This window comes from Lissotriton vulgaris, chromosome 2_1, assembly GCF_964263255.1.
Source record: "Lissotriton vulgaris chromosome 2_1, aLisVul1.2, whole genome shotgun sequence".
NCBI lineage: Eukaryota > Metazoa > Chordata > Amphibia > Caudata > Salamandridae > Lissotriton > Lissotriton vulgaris.
Genome location: NC_141687.1, coordinates 470,278,235 through 470,297,703, shown reverse-complemented (window position 1 = coordinate 470,297,703; position 19,469 = coordinate 470,278,235). Strand labels below are relative to the sequence as shown.

At 48.1% G+C, this 19,469-nt stretch overlaps 1 protein-coding gene across 2 annotated transcripts in view; it reads right to left on the bottom strand.

Annotated features, from left to right (window-relative positions):
- Positions 1 to 19,469, bottom strand: part of GLS (glutaminase) — an 811,930-nt gene that overhangs the window by 460,882 nt on the left and 331,579 nt on the right. For both annotated transcript variants that reach the window (XM_086955380.1, XM_086955381.1), the window contains exon 9: positions 6,875 to 6,933. In XM_086955380.1, the coding sequence (XP_086811506.1) occupies positions 6,875 to 6,933 (59 nt within the window). The remainder of the gene's footprint in view (positions 1 to 6,874; positions 6,934 to 19,469) is intronic.

The window sequence follows — 19,469 nt, the reverse complement described above, 5'->3', positions numbered from 1 at the left end:
TGCTGACAAGCGCTGCCTGGTAGAGAACCTTTTCGGTCCCCAGCCTCCTGAACGACACCAGTTATTGATCTGTAGATCCGCCATTGTGTTTTACGCCCCGCTGGAATTTGTATTGTGTGCTATATTTGACGCCCTACAGGGTAGTACTGGCGGTTGCAGCGCTGCGTGGGGCACTTTCTCGGGAGGCAGAAACCCTTAATATCCACAGGGCATGAGTATCCCTAGGGCTCTGCCCGAAAAAACTGTGTACTTCTGGCACACCTAGAGTTGTCTGGGCCCCCTCCCAGCTTAAAATTTGCATGCCATATATAAACCCAGTGTGCCTGCCACTTGAGGGACTGCCTGCTGGTCTCAGGGGCTATTTAGCAGTTATGCAAGACCAGGACCAGTACCAGGAAGCGGACGATCTGTCCTTCCTACCTTAGAATGATGATTTTTACCAGGAAATTGACGATTCTATATATAAAGCCATGAATCAGGCCATGGAACCTCTGGAACAGCGCCTCCCATCACAGATTGAGCAGGAGTGCACCAAATGGTTGAAACCCTCATCGAACCCCCCCAGACGTCCCTAGGACATCGCAGGAAGATGGGCCCCATCCATCAAAGAAGCTGTGCAATGTTGGGGTGGACACCAATACTTTAGCGCGATTGAAGCAGGCCTTTTTAGCGCAGGCCCCCACCTGGGAGCCCGCGATCCCCAGGTTAGTCCCCAGACCACCCTCCCGGATCCCCAGGACACCAGGGATTCTCCAGAAGAGGACGAGGATACAGGCCCATCCAGGCCATGTCTCCCTACCCCCCTGCCGCCCCAGAGGGCTTCTCAGATATGCCGGACCCGGACGATATTGTCCATCCTAGGTCTACGGACTGGGTCCCGGCGGACAAGGTTGCCAAATATGTAGCGAGCCGCCTTCGGAAACCATTGGGGAAAGCCACTCGTAACTGCCTTCGGGCAGAGTGTCCCCGCCCCTGTCTGGAGGACAAAGTCACTCTCACGCCAGATACTGACCCCAAAAAGGCAACTTTCTTTGCCAAATTCGTCAAGGACGCCATACAACCAGATACCAAAATCCTAAACATGGCTGAGGAAGCCAAGGCAACGGGCGCCCCGATCTCTCCCGAGGTCCTGTCAGGTTGGGCGCAACGCACCATTGTGCTTCTGAGGAATGCCAAATGCACACTCTCTACGGAGAGGCGCAGGTCGCTGTTAATAAAGGTGGACCCTAGGTTGGGAGACCTTGTCTCTCTGGAGGCCAGAGCCGTTGCCCAGGGAGGTCTGTTCGGCGACCCATTTGTGAAGGAACTAAGTTTGTGGCCACCTTCACGTCTGTGGATAAGGCCCAATCCAATATTCGCAGAGTTTTTATCCCTCTGGTTTTCCAAGGGGCCGGTCGTGGCAGGGGCCACTCGACCGGCCGTCCAAATTATTCCAACCCTGACACGGGGCAAAGCTCCGGACGTGGCCAATACCAAGATGGCTCTCGTTTCTACACATTCTATCTCACCAGAGGACAGAAGTTCTGAGGGCGTGAAGGCTTCAAAGAACAAGCCAATAACTCTGGCAAAGGTGAGTGTGCTGCCTTTGGCAATGTCTGCGAGTGGGGGATCGCTTGACACAGTTCCTCCCAGCTTGAGTCTCTCTTACAAGCGATGCTTGGGTACTGCAGACAGGTCAGGGCTTTCAAGTGGAGTTTCATGGCCGTCCCTGTCAAGTATCCTGTCAAGTATCCCGTCTCTGTCCCATTTCTTTCTCTCAGTGCGATGCAGAGCTGATAAGCGAGGACATCTCGGCCCTTCTCCAGAAAGGGGCAATCTGTAGCTCGAGGGAACATCCCCAAGGGTTCCTCATCAATCTCTTCCTGGTCGACAAGGCAGACGGGGGTAGCAGACCGGTGATCAACCTAGAAGAGTTCAACGATTGGGTGGTTTATCGCCATTTCAAAATGGAGGGTATTCACCTTCTCAGAGATGTGTTGGGGCTTCACGACTGGATGGTCCGTCTGGATCTGAAAGACGCGTACTTCACTACCCTGGTGTTTCCCCCTCGCCGCTGGTTCCTACAGTTGGAATGGGACAGTCAGGTGTTGGAGTTTACCACTCTGCCTTTTGGACTTTCCTCAACGCCCTGGTGCTTCACCAAGGTCCTCCGACTGGCTGTGGAGATCCTCAGGGCTCAGGGCATTCGTATGATCATCTATCTCAACAACATGCTCTTTGTGGCCCAGTGCCCCAAGACCTTGACCAGTCATCTGCAAATAGCAGTCAACTTGCTGCAGGGGTTAGGTTTTATCATCAACGAAAAGAAATCTCTCCTTTCCCCAGGGCAAAGTGCAACATTTCTAGGGTTCACAATAGATTCAACCTCTTCAACTCTGAGCATACCAGCCCGGAAAATGGCAAAGATCAGGCCCGAACTTTGCCAAATGTTGGCCAGGTCGCACACCTCGCTGTGCCAACTGGCTTGCTTAGTGGGCCTCCTCTCTTCATCGATTCAGGCCATCCTTTCCTGGCCCTTTGCACTACTGTGCGTTACAGCGGCTCAAAGCACATCACCGCAGGAAAGGCCTGACCTATTCACAGTCTGTCCCTCTCACTCCAGAGGTGAAGGAGGAGATGATTTGGTGGCTTACCCACATGGAGGCGTGGAATGAGCGAGCGATCTTAGAATCCGCCCCAGACACTGTAATAGAATCGGACGCCAGACGAACTGGCTGGGGTGCCAGATGCGGAGATTTTTCAACCAGTGGAGCCTGATCAGTCATTACACATCAACTGTCTGGAATTACTGGCGGGCTCGTTCGCAGTACAGTGCTGGACGAAGGACAGAGTGCAGTCATGTGTTTTCCTCAAAATGAACAACACCAGTCCCGCACATTGGGGAATCTCACCAAGGAGTTTTGCAACTTTTGCCTGGACAATCCGGTGTCGGTCACGGCAGAATATGTCCCGCCCGACTGAACGAGGTATCGGATTGGCACTCTCGTCATCTTCTAGATGACAGCGTGTGGAAGTTGGATCCCCAGGTGTTCTACCAGCTAATGGAGAGATGAGGATCTTGCTCGGTCGACCTATTTGCGTCACGTCTAGATCATCAGTTACTGAGGTTTTTCAGTTGGAGACCAGATCCACTAGCGGATGGGACGGACGCGTTCCTCCAGGACTAGCAACGGGAACAGCGCTATGCGTTTCCCCCCCTTCTCCATGATCACATCACACGAGTGTTGGCTCATGTTCGCCACCAACAGGCAGAGGTGGTGTTAGTCACCATATTTTGGAGGTCTCAAGTGTGGTTTCCAGTTCTGCTGGAACTTTCCTGGGATTTCCAATCCGACTCACCCACTTTCATTACATTCTTCTGGATCCGGACCTCAATCCCCACCGCCTGGTGGTGGAGGGGTCGCTGCAACTGATGGCATGGCGGATCTCTGGCGTCACTGGTCGCTCCCGGGCCTTTCGGGACAAGCTGAGTCCTTGTTATCCAAGGCATGGGCGGGCAGTACAACCAAAAGATACCACCTGGAACAGATGGTGCCATTGGTGTTTGCAACGGGGTGTCGATCCAGTGGGCGCGGATGCAGTCCATGTTCTCAGTTTCCTGGCGAGCCTTGCGGAGGAAGGATTGGCTTACCAGTCTATTATTACCTTCCACTCGTCTATATCAGCAGGTCAGACTCCTATTCAGGGATCCCTGATGGGGGAACAGCCGTTTGTGTGTAGACTCCTGAGGGGCATTCGCGTATGTGAATGTAGTTTTGATTTTTTTCCATCCTGGCAACCAAATAGGTTCCTGTCACGCAAAGAACTCTCAGCTAAATTTGCGACCATCTTATGCCTGGTTTCTAGCAGGCTTGTGTCCAATGTACGAGCCCATGACATCTCGGCCAGAATGTTCTCCCCGGACGGGGTCTCCTTTACAGTCAGTAGAAGGACAAAATGTCATACCAGGGTAATTTCCTACCCAGCATTTCGGGGATCCCCCAAATTGTGCATGGTGCAGTGCCTACGAGCATATGAAGAATTGACAGAGGAGATCCGCCCTCCCAGAGAAAGACAGCTGCTTATTGCGCTACGGAAACCATACAAAGCGGTTTCTTCACCATCTATAGCCAGATGGGTGTGTTGGGTGATACCGGAGGCGGGGATTGACACCAGGGAGTTTGGTGCTCGTTCAGCGAGAGGTGCTACAACCTCTAAAGCATTTGCTCTTGGAGCGCATTTGGAAGATCTTATGCAGGGTGACGAATGGTCCTCGGATTAGACCTTTAAGAGTTTCTAGTTCAAGCCAGTGTTGGGGGACGCTCAGCTGGTGGTGGATAATCTTTGAACGGGCATAATCTGAAGCCTCCGGTCCTGACAGAATTAAAATTTGCCTAGCTCTAGTACAGGTAAGTTTCAGTTCTATTAAGGACACGAAGACGAGGATTATTTCACCCGTTGACCTATGGACACACGGAACCTCCCCGTTCTGTAGTAAGTACTGGTTTTTGGGGTCCACTGAAATGTTGATCAATGTAAACGTTTGGTGTATATTCTTTTATTGGTACACCCTTTTGTGGCTCAGCAATGACTCTTTAGTGTTTGCTCTGATGTATTTTGGACTTTGTTCTGACACTGCCTGTTGCTGCAGGAAATGATGGGTTCAAACATGATGCGTGAAGTTTGTAAAGAGGCTGTTCGTGTGAAGAAAGAGGAAGAGGAAACACTAAGGAGAGACCAGGTGGACGCTGGATAATGGACAGTGACGAAGAACTATTGTTGAAATGTTTGTCCTACTCCCTGGTGGTCATGGGAGTAGTAGTTTGTTGTGTTTAAAAAGTGGCTGCACATAAAGTGAAGGAAGAAGGCATAATCCTCGCCTCTGTGTCCTTAATAGATTTGAAACTTACCTCTAACTAGAGCTAGATAAATTTTCATTCTGCTCAGAATTTTTTGACATGGGTAATCAGTTGTCAGTTGTAGCCCATAACTGCAAATCTGGCTTGCATATTCCCAAGAACCTTCGTGATTTTTTACCTTCACCACTGTTCCTCCTGGCTCTGAAAATGTCCCCATACGGTATTCCTCTAGTTTGAGAACTAGGATGCGCCAGCTGGTGGCATGTAGCAAAGAATTACATGTCTCGTTCTAGAAAATTAATTTTTATCTTGTCCTCTTTCACAGAGTGCAACATCTATAAAATAATAGTTGGTGCCATGGTTAAGAGCAGCACTTAATGTAAGCCTGTGGTTGCAGGGGGGGCCCACTGGCACATATTTCTGGGGATCAGCACTTATTTTTCATCATCAGACTTTGACCAAGAGAGAGAAAGACACAAAAGAGGGAAAGAAGGAAGACAAAAGCACAAGTTACTTACCTTCGGTAACAATATATCTGTAAGAAACAGTAGTTAGTATTAGATTCCTTACCTTAGAATACCCCCAGGCGTCAGACTGGATCCGGAAACTTTTGCGTAGCAGTACCCTTGCGCGTCGGTAGGTGTCGTCTGCGGCTCCGTGTCCGGCGGCGGTGGCGGGATGACGTCCTCGGAGTACTAAGTCGCCGCCCTCGCGGAATAGATTTTTCCGCGCCAGAAACGCAAAGCCATGATAAAAAACAACACTGGTGCCATGAAACTAGGGCCCTGAAAGGGGATGACCTTAACCCTAGATATTGGTTCTCAGAACGGGGAGGATGGGTGGGGCGGTAAAAAATCTAATACTAACTAGTATTTCTTACAGATATATCGTTACCGAAGGTAAGTAACTTGTGCTTCTGAAAGAAACAGGTTAGTATTAGATTCCTTACCCTAGAATAGATACCCCAGCAATACCAACCCCGGTGGTGGGTCTGCGAACCAATGATCACACCAGAAAGTCCTGGAGAACGGAACGGCCAAAGAAGCCATCTCTCCGGACTTGGCTGTCCAGGCAGTAGTGTCTTGCGAACGTGTTCAGTGAGGGCCACGTAGCTGCCTGACAGATGTCCTGCAAAGGGACTCCCCGGCCCAGGGCAGTAGTAGCCGCCGTGGCCCGTGTGGAATGAGCACGAAGCCCCACAGGAGGCTCCTTTCGGGCTAAAGAGTAAAAAGCCTTGATGCACAAGACGACCCATCGAGAAATGGTTTGTTTGTGCACCGCCTGTCCCTTCTTAGCGCCCACATAACCAACAAAGAGTTAGCCATCCACCCGGAACTGGCATGTGCGATCCAGATAGGAGAGCGCACGTTTTGGGTCCCGACGGTGGAGCCTCTCTTCCTCTTTCGAGGGATGCGGAAAGAAGGTGGGCAACGTGATGGACTGCCCGATATGGAAGGCTGTGACTACCTTGGGCAGGAAAGAGGGTCACGTCCGCAACACAACTTTGTCCGGATGGACTGAAAGGAAAGGAGGCTTAAAAGAAAGGGCCTGGAGCTCACTCACTCTCCTGGCAGAGGTGATGGCAATCAGAAAGGAAGGGGAGGGAGAGGGGAAGAAACGGCGGGAACAGACACGGGGAACAAGGGCTAAGCAAAAAATACGATAGAGCACACCCACCAAGCATGAACGAATATCTCCACCTTCCAGACTCAAAGATACATTTTCAGAGAAAAGGCTTGCTAAGTGTTTGACTTTTTACATTCAAGATGCACATAGGGCAGGAAGTTACATTTACAAGAATGAATAGAAGAGAATAAAACTAGCCACAACTAGCCACATAGTCCACATTTAAAAAAGAATAAACTTTCACATGTCCAAATTGTGCAAGCAGTGTATGTTACAGAATGTAATATGAAATGTAATGAGAAGTAAATAACACATCACAAAGGATGCTTCACTCCAGAAAAAAAAACATTCAAATAATTTCAAATGTTGTTAAAGCCTCTGAAGGAAACCAAATATCGGTAAAAACTTACGTGGCATTGCTGAATCCAACATACTCATTACCAGCCATCTGGTTTAAAAACTGCATCACCTGTAAAACAGCAGCACAACATTACAATGTGTAATGGTTAATTACACATCCACAAGTACGTTTTGAAAAAATAAAGTGTGTATGTGAGTGCCTGTTATTAAAGCAATATGAAATGCACTAGACTCACATATAGTTCTTTATACACAACAACGGTGCAAGCTACATGGCCACATACATGCACACAATGATCAACAATAGTGCAGATTATATTTAATTTATGAATACAGATAGCACAAATGTTACAACTATTACACAGTAAGGAGTATAATAGAGTTTACAATAGTAAACACACGTAATGGAAGTGTGTGGTGGAAGAGAAAAAGATATGTATTTGTGGTAGATGGTGCTTAGTGTTGTGCTATCATTGTACAGTTTTGCATAGTTTTGTTGTATTTTGTTTTCGTTCGCACCTTCTCTCATTGTACTAGCTGCTCTGTTGTTTTATTGTTAGGTTGCATTGTTGTGCTGTAGTGCTGCTGCACTACACCAAACGATGTGCTGGGATTAGGGTTGTCTGTGTTCTTTTGTTGTGGTGTTATTATTGCGTGCTGTCCTTTCTTTAATTGTGTCCAGTCCAGATTTTGCAGGTGACTGGGAGTGAACGAGAGAGCAGAGGCGGCAGGAGTGGTGAGACAGTGAAGCGTAGCGGTTCAGCAGGAGGCCAGGAAAACCGCGATCAGCATACTGTACTGCATACCGCCGACTGGGGGTGAACGCGTGAGCAGAGGCGGTGAAGAGGAGCGGATCAGCAGGAGGCCAGGAGAACCACGATCAGCAACCTGCATACCATACCATACCGCCGAAAAATAGACGTGAGCGGCAAGCAGCAGCAGGCCAGCAGAAAGACGCTTAGGGTTTGCGGCTTCACCTGCTTTGTCTGCTTGTCTGTGGCAGCGCATTGGCGCGCTGAAGCCATGAACCACGTGCAAAAACAACAATTGATGGACAGAATGCAGATCAATGTCATACATTCACCCCAGAACAGAGATCTGGGCCTAAATCCATCGTTTTTTTGCAGTCCACACCACCCCAGTTCAGAAATGGCCATATGCAAATCAGCCGTGACCCTGTGCCCCATGGGAACAGTCCAGCCCGAACTGCCAAGCCATGTCTTTCCTGGACCGGAATCAAGCATCCTAGGACCGGTTTCTGGCTATCAGCTGTCTTCAGCCAGGATAGCTTGACTCCAGTGGTGTGGAGAGCATGGGACTCACGCCTGAGCATACCCATCCCACTTGGTGTGACAAATGCAAAAACAATTGATGGACAGAATGCAGAACAATGTCATAAATTCACCCCAGTACAGATATCTGGGCCTAAATCCATCTTTTTTTGCACTCCACACCACCCCACAGCACAGCGCTTTGCTGCGGGACCGTCATACAGAGGCTGCTTACAGGCCGCACACGCAGGGAGGCTGCGGAACCGCGCTGAGGACGTCGGAGGCTTCGAGGGTCTCAGCTGTCTCTGGGATTGATGACCTTGGGGGCAAGGCAAGGCGAGGTTTTCTGAAAACCTTCCATTACCACAGAGAAAACGATCCGAAAAGCATCCTGCTGCGAGTTTAGCTGAGAGTCGTCAGCTGTGGCAGCTCCTGCAGGCTCTTGAGGCCGGAAAGTGGAGCACCTATCCGGACAAAGAGGACCAAACCTCACAGCAGGGAGTCAGCAAGGAGCAACCAGAGCAACCGAAGTCCTCTGTGGTACACCTTCACGCCCCTGCGTCTTTGCACCTTTATATCTTGAGGAAGGTCAGGATCAGTGTCTCAGGCTGTTGGGCCTACTAAAAAAAACGCTCTGAAGCGCAGCAGGGGAACGCCGCTGTAAACTCAATCAGACCCAGGCGGACCCGGGCAGCAATCCCAGGCGGTGAGTGTGGGAAAGGGGAAGGGAAGGTGGACTGAGCCAGCTCTATTTGACGAACGAACCATCCCCATTCCGCTCGCACTCATTTGTAAAAAAGAGTTAGAGTGCACTCTACAGACTAAAACTATCACTAACAGTGAATGCGGTGTTTTTTCCATAAAATTAGATGCATCTAATACGATAACAGCTTTACTTATTTATCGACCCCCTGGATCTTTGGGTCCTTTCTGTGATCAACTTATAGAAGCAACGACTCAGCTGGCAATAAGACATAAAAACCTTATGATCTTAGGCGATCTGAATCTTCATTTTGAAGATATTAATGCAAAAGAAGCACAAACACTAAAGACTGCACTCAACTCATTGGGCTTAAAATTATTGTCCACTAATCCTACTCACCAACATGGACATCTTCTAGGCCCAATATTTGCTAGTTGGGAAGGGATCGACATATTCCCTCCTATTCCGTTAATATGGTCCGACCATTATATGATAAATTTTGAAATACCTATCAGTCTCACTATGCCTGTACCTCCTAAAACATATTCTCATAAACGCCGCAACTGGAAAAACGATACCCCGGAACGTTTCAAAAGCTCATTAGATGAACAACCTCTTGTCATGGGGCAATCCTTACAAGAGACATGGAACAATTACGAACTTTGGCAAAGTAAAGCTTTGGACAAAATAGCTCCATGGACCACCAAACCTCCAGTTAGAAGAAGAAAATCTGAGCCGTGGTTCACTGAAAAACTCCAACTTGCTAAAGCTCAATGTAAATCAGTGGAGCGCAAATGGAGAAAAAGCTATACTCTGGAACTTAAGAAAGAATACACAACTAAGCTTAAAGAATATCATAAATTGATAAGAGAAGAGAAGAGTGCCTTCTTTAAAAACAGAATTGAGGAGGCAAATAATCCTAGGAAGGAAATGTTCTGTATTTTTAAAGAACTAACAAATTCCTCACGCCTAGATACCCAAGACACTTATTCCTCGGAAATATGCGAACAAATAGCAGATTATTTTGTAGAAAAAGTAGAGAAAATCCATTCTACTTTTACTAAATCTACTAATTTGACCAATACTAATGTACCTATTAAAGCTCCTTGTACACACAATCTCACACTTAACAAATTCATTACACCTGACAGAAAGGATCTACTTAAGATCATAAATGGAATACATTCAGGATCCCCCAATGATGTGTGCCCGCAGAAAAGGAGTAAGGACATTATGGAAAGCACACTTATTAATCATATCAGTCATATGATTACGCTATCCTTTCAGGAATGTCTGGTTCCAGAGGCTTGGAAAATAGCCCAAGTAATTCCTTTAAAGAAAAAACCAAACATCCCCATTTCGCAGCTTAAAAACCTGAGACCTATCTCCCTTCTCCCGTACTGTGCCAAAATTATTGAAAAAATAGTTAATAAACAACTCATGGCATTTCTAGAGGGAGAAACATTACTCCATCCATACCAATCGGGATTTAGACCAGGTTATTCCACCGAATCCGCAGTCCTATACTCCACAGAATACATACATAAGATGGTGGACGAAGGCGAGACGGCAGCGCTGGTCATGCTCGACCTCAGTGCAGCATTTGACACCGTGCTGCACTCCACGCTGTTGTCTCGCCTCTCGGATTTAGGTGTGACAGGATCGGCTCTTGCCTGGATGGAATCCTTCCTTACTGATAGATCGTTGCAGCTGTATTGCCCACCCTTTAAGTCATCTCCTCGCAGCGTAAACCATGGGGTTCCACAGGGCTCCAGTTTGAGCCCTACTTTATTCAACATCTATATGGAACCCCTGGCACACATTGTAGAGAATTTTGGCGTGGGCATTGTAAGCTACGCGGACGATACTCAATTAATGTTCAAACTTACACCGGACAGCAAAGACTATGCCGCCAACTTTTCCAACTGTATGGCGGCTGTAGCCACCTGGATGGACAACAATTGTCTCCGTTTAAATGGCGACAAGACAGAGGTACTGGTGGTAGGGAAGGAAACCTCCATATGGTCTCACGCATGGTGGCCAAGTGAACTGGGAGAATTACCCAGTCCCGTTAAATCGGTAAGAAACCTAGGGATCATGCTAGACTCGGATTTATCTGGCAAATCCCAAGTTAATAAAACTACAGGAATATGCTTCGGCACACTAAAGGTTCTTCGAAAAATTATCGACCTTATTCCCATCAAAGCTAGAAAAGCATTAGTCCATGCTCTCATAACTCCCCACCTGGACTACGGAAATGCTCTCCTGATAGGTCTCAATCAAAAAGGCCTACACCAGCTACAATGCGTTCAAAATGCAGCGGCTCGAATGGTGTTAGGCCTCTCGAGAAGAACATCTACCAAAGCAGCCTTAACCAAGCTACATTGGCTTCCTGTCAAGGAAAGAATTAGATTCAAAAGCCTCTGCTATGCCCATCGTATAGCTCATAATAAAGGCCCCACCTACCTTAGAAGTCTTCTGACCATCCATTGTCCGTTAAGAGACTTAAGATCTTCAGGAATGATGCAATTTAAACTCCCTCGCATTACGAGAGCCAAAATGGGAGGTAAATCCTTCCGTTTTTTGTCCACTAAATATTGGAACGCCCTTCCACTTCCTCTTCGGATGGAACCCTCCGAAACACTATTCAGGGCCAAATTGAAAACTCTTCTATTCCCCAAATAATTGCTGTCTTTACTCCCTCAGGTTTTCATCCTCCTCAGTTTATGAATTGTAAGCAGTTAGCGCGGGGACACACAGTTTTGTGCAGCCAGGCGCTCTATAAATGTTTTTATTATTATTATTATTATTCCCACCCCTCGGCCTCAGACCCTTCCGCACGCTGCGCCTAGCCTAGAAGGGAAACTTTGACACTGGATACTGAACTCTGCGCTCTGAACATTGTTAAGCACCCAGCACATTCCATCATACCATCGTATCACTCCACTACATTACATCACTTCATCAAGACTCTAGCTTAGCCAGGGCGACCGGGAACGATAACCAGCAAACGATAGACGACTGAGGCTGTGCAAAAGCGACTGTGGACCGGTGGACTTGCGGCACATAGGCTAAATGAGGTCCGGTAGAAAAAGAGAGGCACTGCCACTAAGGACAAAGGAGAGAAAAGGCAAGAGAAACAATCACGAAAGTGCTGAACCAAAATTAGCTACAATAGATCAGCGACAGAGTGAGATTACAGTACAGACGAGACACAGCAGTGCTACAAGCTCCAGTCAACCTAAGATCTACACTAAATTCAACTTCTTAAGGGATCCAGGGTCAGCCCTTTTCTCAAGCACTGCAACTTTAAAAGGTCTGAAATCTCCGCTGCTACCTCTGCAAACCGTAGTTTTCATTCCAAGTACTGAGCCTAAAGAATCCAACGACGAAGGCAGGGCACCAGACCAACTAAGCCAGCAAACCATGCTACATGGCGCAAATGCCAGAAATAATACCCCCTGCGGGAGCGTACAGGAACTCAGGACTTTCCCCAACAAAAATTAGCCAACAGCGCAGTCCTCAAGAGATCCCTACCGTAGATTATAAACTTCAAAAAACCTCTACACCACTTCCACAATTAGTCGCCAGGGACGAAGACTGGGCCATCACAAAAACTAAGGCTGCAAGCGACACTAAAGAAGTTTCAAGGAGAGCGCGGTTAACTCCAGTCTCAGAGCCAATATCTTTTCCAGCTGACACAGCACCCCCATCAAAAGAATGTACTCACTAAAAACTAAATCACCTACAACCACATCACCCCCCGACCAAGGGTGTCTACTTATACAAAACAGAGGAACAGTATCAGGAGCATGGACAAAGGTTCCAAACCAGGAAGAAGAGGGGAGGGCACTCATGTCCTACTTGAACACACAAGAATGGGAGGACATGTTTGCAACCTACTCACCAAACCACGAACAGGACCAAAGGGTGGATACCATCACAGAACCCTCTGGGAAAGTACTCGCTGCAGAACAAATTACAAAGGGTGCAGAAAAGATTGCGCAAACAAACAAAATGCTGGCGTTTGGGCCTCCCTACTAAATACTATACAAATACACTGCAGTTTCAATCTGATAAGATGGAGATCCAATTATCACTATTGAATACACTGTCGACATTGATGAAAAATTGGGGAATTTGAACGGCTTAATAACAAGACACAACCAACTCAGATGCAATTGCGATCAGGTCATTGACAAATTATCTACCCTGCCCTCAATTATAAGTGGCATGGTAAAGGACATTAAAAGCGTAACAGCAGGGAAAACAACAAAATGCCAGCAATATGCACAGAGGAAACGTCAAGATGGACACTGAGAAAAAGGGCAGTCCCAGAAAGGGAGGATCACTAAAACTCAATGCTAAGCAACGCCGCCAATTGAAAAGGAAGCGGCGTAACCAAAAGCCCTGCATAAAAGCAACAGCTTACTTTCCCATATTCTCAGACCCAGCCAGCAAAGGTGATAGTAACAAATGTTGTTGTAAGCCCTGTAAAACAAGTATAACTGTCTTCAAGTGCCTCCAAAAATCCCCCGGATTAAGATGAAGCTCTAAATCAGACTTCCGCAATTAGGGCATATGGGGAAATTGGAGAAGACAAAGGACAAAGAGCTACAGCTAGGGCAACTATGGAAAACAAAGAAACAAAAAAACAAGATTGCATTACCACTCTTCTCACAACAAAATTGGATAGCGGCCATAATAAACAGCAAATACAATGCCAGGACACGAGGGGAGAGATAAGGGTTCCACCTAACAAACCTGCAGACCCGCAAGAATCAAGGGGAGAAGCGTGCTACATCGAGGCCCAAAAGCCAATCAACAAAAAGCACAAGTTACTACTTGTGTAACGATATATCTGTAAGAGACATTAGTTAGTGATACTTGAATCTTGGGACTTGAATCTTGTTCTCACTTATCTGATGTGTGCTCCCTTTGAGCCGCTACATAACTGTCCTCTCCGTCTTCTGACATTGAAGACTGCTTTCCTGGTCGCCATCACCTCTGCCAGGAGAGTGAGTGAGCTCCAGGCTCTTTCTTGTGTTCCACCTTTCCTATCTGTTCATCCTGACAAGGTGGTGTTGCGTACACGACCTTCCTTTCTGCCCAAGGTTGTCACGGCCTTCCACATCGGGCAGTCCATTACTTTGCCCACCTTCTTTCCGCCTCCGCATACCTCGAAAGAGGAAGAGAGGCTCCACCATCTGGATCCAAAACGTGCGCTCCCCTATTACATAGACCGCACACGCCAATTCCGGGTGGATGACCAACTCTTTGTTGGTTACGTGGGCGCGAAGAAGGGAAAGGCAGTACACAAGCGGACCATTTCGCGGTGGATCATCTTGTGTATTCAGGCATGTTACTCCATGGCGAAAAAGGAGCCCCCTGCTGGATTGCGGGCTCATTCCACTCGTGCCACGGCAACAACAACTGCCCTGGGCCGAGGAGTCCCTTTACAGGACATTTGCCAGGCAGCAACGTGGGCCTCGCTGCACACGTTCGCAAGACACTACTGCTTGGACAGTCAAGTCCGGAGGGATGGCTTCTTTGGCCGTTCCGTCCTCCAGGACTTTCTGGTGTGATATTGGTTCGCAGACCCACCACCGGGGTTGGTATTGCTGGGGTATCTATTCTAAGGTAAGGAATCTATCACTAACGTGTCTCTTTCAGATGCACAATTTACTACTTGTGTAACGATATATCTGTAAGAGACATTAGTTAGTGATAGATTCCTTACCGACCCAACCATCCTCCCCGTTCTGCGTAGGAAACATTGGGGGCGGCAACCACAGTGGGCGCCGGGGGCGGCAACCACAGTGGGCGCCGGGGACGACACCCTTGAGGACGGCGACGGTGAGGTGGTAAGGTCGACCGGCGACGTCCCGGATCCGGCGAGGTCCTGCGGCGCCGAGACCGAAGTCGCCGGCGGCGTCGGGCCGAAGCGCCCGACCCGTTAGAACCTCCAGACGGAACCGTCGGGTCCGAAGGCGCCACTGGAACCGACTGAGGAGGGAGAGCCCTCATGGCCATGAGGTACCTCTCGACCTCCTCCGGCGTCGCGCCCTGCCCTGCCCAGGGACCCGAAGGTGTGGGGCAGGCGGCGACGCTAGCGACTCGCGCGGAGCCGCGTGGGCGGTGTCGCCCGAGCCCCCGGCCGCATTGTGCGAGCGTCGGGGTGGGTCGGAGGATCGATGACGTCGCTCCGACCGCTCATGCCTCTTACCTGAGGATTTGGAACCAGACGATCGGTGTCCACTTCCGGAGCTCCGATGACTCCGACCTCGCGACCTGTCCCTCGACCTCCCGTGGTACCGGGACCGGGACCTGGAGCGGCGCGGGCCGACTGCCTGAGCTCGAGTCGCTTGCGGGACCGCTCCCGCCTAGCCTTCAACGTCAGGGCCCGGCAGTCAGAGCAGGTTCGATCATCATGGTCGAGGCCTAAGCACTTCAAGCACCGGCGATGGGGGTCCGTGACCGACATGAGTCGGTCGCACTTCGAGCAAGGCTTGAACCCGGGCATCCCTGGCACCGATGGAGTCAAAGACTCGACAAGAAAGGGCGATCAAAAAGTTCAGTCAAAAATTGACTGGGGGTAGAGCTTCTTGCGGATCTGCGCTAGCAGGCGCGGAAAAAAGAAGAACTGACGTCAGCGCGCATGGGCGGCGTCTAAGTACTCCGACGTCATTCCGGCGCTCACAACGCCGACGACGGACGCGGAGCCGCAGACGACGCCTACCGACACGCAGGGGTATTGCTACGCAAACATTTTTCGGATCCCGTCTGACGCCTGGGGATATTCTAAGGTAAGGAATCTATCACTAACGTGTCTCTTTCAGATCCATAAACACTCAAACACGAGCTTTACAACGGGCCCAGACGAGAAGCTTGTGGAATGATAGACAGACCAAACCAGGAGCAATGGCTCAAAGAATCAAAAGGGCCTATCACATCGCCCAATGGCAGCGCCAGCTGTAGATTCCCATACAAAGGGACACAGTATGGGGGGAAAGAAACAGCACAAACCTCCCCCACGTCAAGAAAATTAAAAGCCCATCGCTAGAAACCCCACAGCTGAAGTATCATGCAATGAAGTGGAAACACAGTCCAAAGACACAACTAGCAGTATATTCCAATCTGACCCCTCGGCCACAGCAAGCCCGCAGCTGTGGTTAAAACAAAGAAGGCACCAGGAAGCAGATGTTCTATCTAGTATTCTATCCTCTATATACCTCCAATGGCTATCAGGACACACTAAATCGAGGTAATATCCTAAGACTCCCGGCATCAATACCTAATCTTGCGGGCATAAGGACAACAGATCTACTCTCTATAGAGTTTATATATGCCACCAACCCTCAATGTCCAGAGGCCACAAAAACAACGTGGACCACAAGCAAAACCGCATAGGCAATCTTGGCCGAATTGGACACATTTCAAAGCTGGGGCATTGATATTGCCCCTTTCCAAAAACCAGCCTATCCATCGCCATTACTAAGCAACACAACCCCAGAATCAAAAACACGACAAGTACACTTAAACTGCGTACTTAGACGAGCACAGGGAAGATCGGGAAGATCGCGTCAATAGAGTGCAAGCAGCACCCGGGACCGACAAGAAACGGTTTCATGGGCAGCTGCTAGAAGAAGCCAAGGCAGAAATAAGGAAGCAATATCGCGCACCATCATCTTTCACATAGAGGAGCACTGACGCGATCGGTGAGATAGAAGCCACAGCAGAGCAAAGGAGTCCCTTTTCAGACTATGCTCGTGGAATATAAATGGTCTAGCAACTAAAATTGAGGATCCAGACTTCCTGCAGTATGTAACGACTTTTGTTATAATTTTTCTACAGGAAACTTGGCTCGTGGCTCCTCAGCATATCGAGGGCTACACCTGCTTTGCTACTCCAGCAACAAGGATGAGCAGATTTGGCCATTGCTCAGGTGGGCTGGCAACCTATGTCTCCACAACAAGTATACCTTCAACAACTCAACAATAGCAGTTACAATCTCAATCCTTCTTGAGAACAAAGAAATGGAGGTGTGCCTAATCAACTCCTATGTCCAACCCAAAGGAAAGTGAAAGACTCAACAGCAGTTGTAAACCAAGTAGCAAAGCATGCTACAGCGATGAAAAACCCAATCTTCATCTTGACTGGGGACCTAAACCAATATCTTATAGGTTCATCACAAAGAGAGGAGGTAACTATACAAAACGGAATTCACAACATTTCTATACAGTGTCATCCACCGCACATAGCACTGCAACAGTTGCCTACTTACAGATCTAGAACACCTAAACGTTCGAGCTTTAAATCGAGGATTTCCGGATGATACTCCACCAATTGACTCTTTATTCCCCCACAACAAGCTCCATATTGGACTACACCTTTGCAAGCCTCGCACTCTTCCCACATATATCTGGGTATAGAATGGGGGACAAGGGCGACAGTGCCCATCGCCCCCAAGAATTCCAAATAACAGCGACTGTAGCAAGACCAATCAGTATGGATGCAATTTTGGGGACCATCTTTGCCTCCAACTTAAGAAGGATCTAATGTACAACAAACAATACAAACTCTAAGGCCGAAGAAGGTATTCAACTCTTCAATTCACCATCACTCAGCCCAGAAGACAAAATAGATCACCGGGAACAGTTCACCGCCAAGCTACTAGATCGACACGCAGAAACCCTTGCTACAAAAAATACTCCCAGAAAGCATGGGAAAAAAATCATAATTTCGAAGGATCAAAGACTAATGTTGAAACATCTCAAAAAAACCATAAAAGAAACTCTGCGCAGGCTGAGAAGACTCCCAGAGAACGCCACTGTACGAGCCTCCTTAAACGTACAAAGGGCAAAATTAAAAACTCTGAAATGGAAAATAAACAGTGAGCGCGAGAAGGTATTTTGGGCAAAACTCCTATACGATATAAACAGCAAAAACAGCGTCCACTTCTGGAAGACTGTAAACAGTACTATCCACCCACACCATAATGGTTTTGGGTCATACATTTCGGAAGCAAACTGGGTAAAATTCCTCACTACCCATTTCAAGAGCCAAACAGACAGTGCTGGAACTCAATTGGCTAGTAGTTGGACATCTGAAGAACAAGTTGGAGCTAGCAATACGGGGATGAGGGAACCGGAGCAGCCACAAAGAAAACAGACCATCAGGCCCTGATAACCGCTCTTTGCCTCTCTTAATCAAAAAGCAGATTGCCAAAGGGAGGAAGGAAGGGGCTCAGGGACCGAACAGAATTCCACCTGCCCTATTTAAAGCAAAGAGTTAAGATTGGGCTGATATTTTGCAATTTCTATTTCTGGAAGTCAAACGGCTAAACAGAATACCGGAATAATGGAAGGGTTCAACAATAGTACCAATCCATAAAAAAGGTGACAAGGCTGAGCCCAATAACTACCGCCTATTAGCTCTAATAGATAATGAAGCAAAATACTTTGCAAGCACTATACCTGAGGAGCAGACAAACTGGGCGGAGGTGAACTCGATAATACCGGTGAACCAGACAGGCTTTCGCAAAATGGCCAGCACATCCACAAAAATCCACACAATCTCACTAATGATTGATGCAGCTAAAGCCTCATAACTACCTCTACATTTATGCTACATTGACTTCAGCGCTTCTTTCGATAACGTAGAGAGGAGCAGGCTGTGGGGCAAATTTGCGCAATGGGGCATACCACAGCCTACTCTGAACATGCTGAAACTCCTACATACAGATACCTGGGTGCAGGTGAAATTAGGTGGCGGGACCCATATCTCCCCGAAAGTTCCCACAACAAAAGGACTGAAACAGGGTTGTGTGCTTGCACCAACCCTTCCAAAGGCGTTTGACGCCAGTAATTCACATTCGCCGTGGATAGGAGAGAAAACACTGTCCCACCTCATGTACTCAGATGAAGTAGTTCTGCTCAGTCACACTTACGTTGGTCTCCAGCATCTACTGACGGAAATGCAGAACTACGTCACAGAAAACAATTTAAAAATAAACTTGAGCAAGACACGGACAATGTCAATAAACAAAAAGAACCTCCACAGAAATTGGCTCCTTGGCGGCATAAAACTTGATCCAGTTTAGGAATACAAGTACCTTGGAGTTATATTCGACAAGGAAGGGTCGTTTTGGCGCCAGAAAGAGGGAGTTAGAAGGAAAGGTCTGCTGATTGCCCTAACACTGAAAAATATCGCAAATAAACTGATGGGGCCTACCCTGACTCCGCTTTTGAAGGTAGCTCAGGCTAAACTACTTCCCTCAATTGCTTATGGTAGCGAGGCAATGAGGGGGAAGAGATGCAAAGGAGCTGGACAATATGCAGGTTAAAGCCTATAGAATTATGTTCAGCCTTCCGTCCTATACATCACCCGATCAAATAAGGCTGGAGTTTGGACTCCTACGACAAGATCTAGCTAGGTATGGCACTTATATCATCTGCCTGTACAGGATCAGAAGTGCCACACAAACACGTTAAACCATCTGCTGTGGCAGGATATACAGCACAGGGAACGCTCCCAAACCAGAAGCTACCTTCAACTAGCCTTAGAATATACAAAACTCACAGATCCCTGGGATGCACAAATTGGCTACCCAGACTTCAAAAAGCTGGTCTGGAAAACCTTAAAACAAATTTCTTTGGTGGAGGTCAAAGC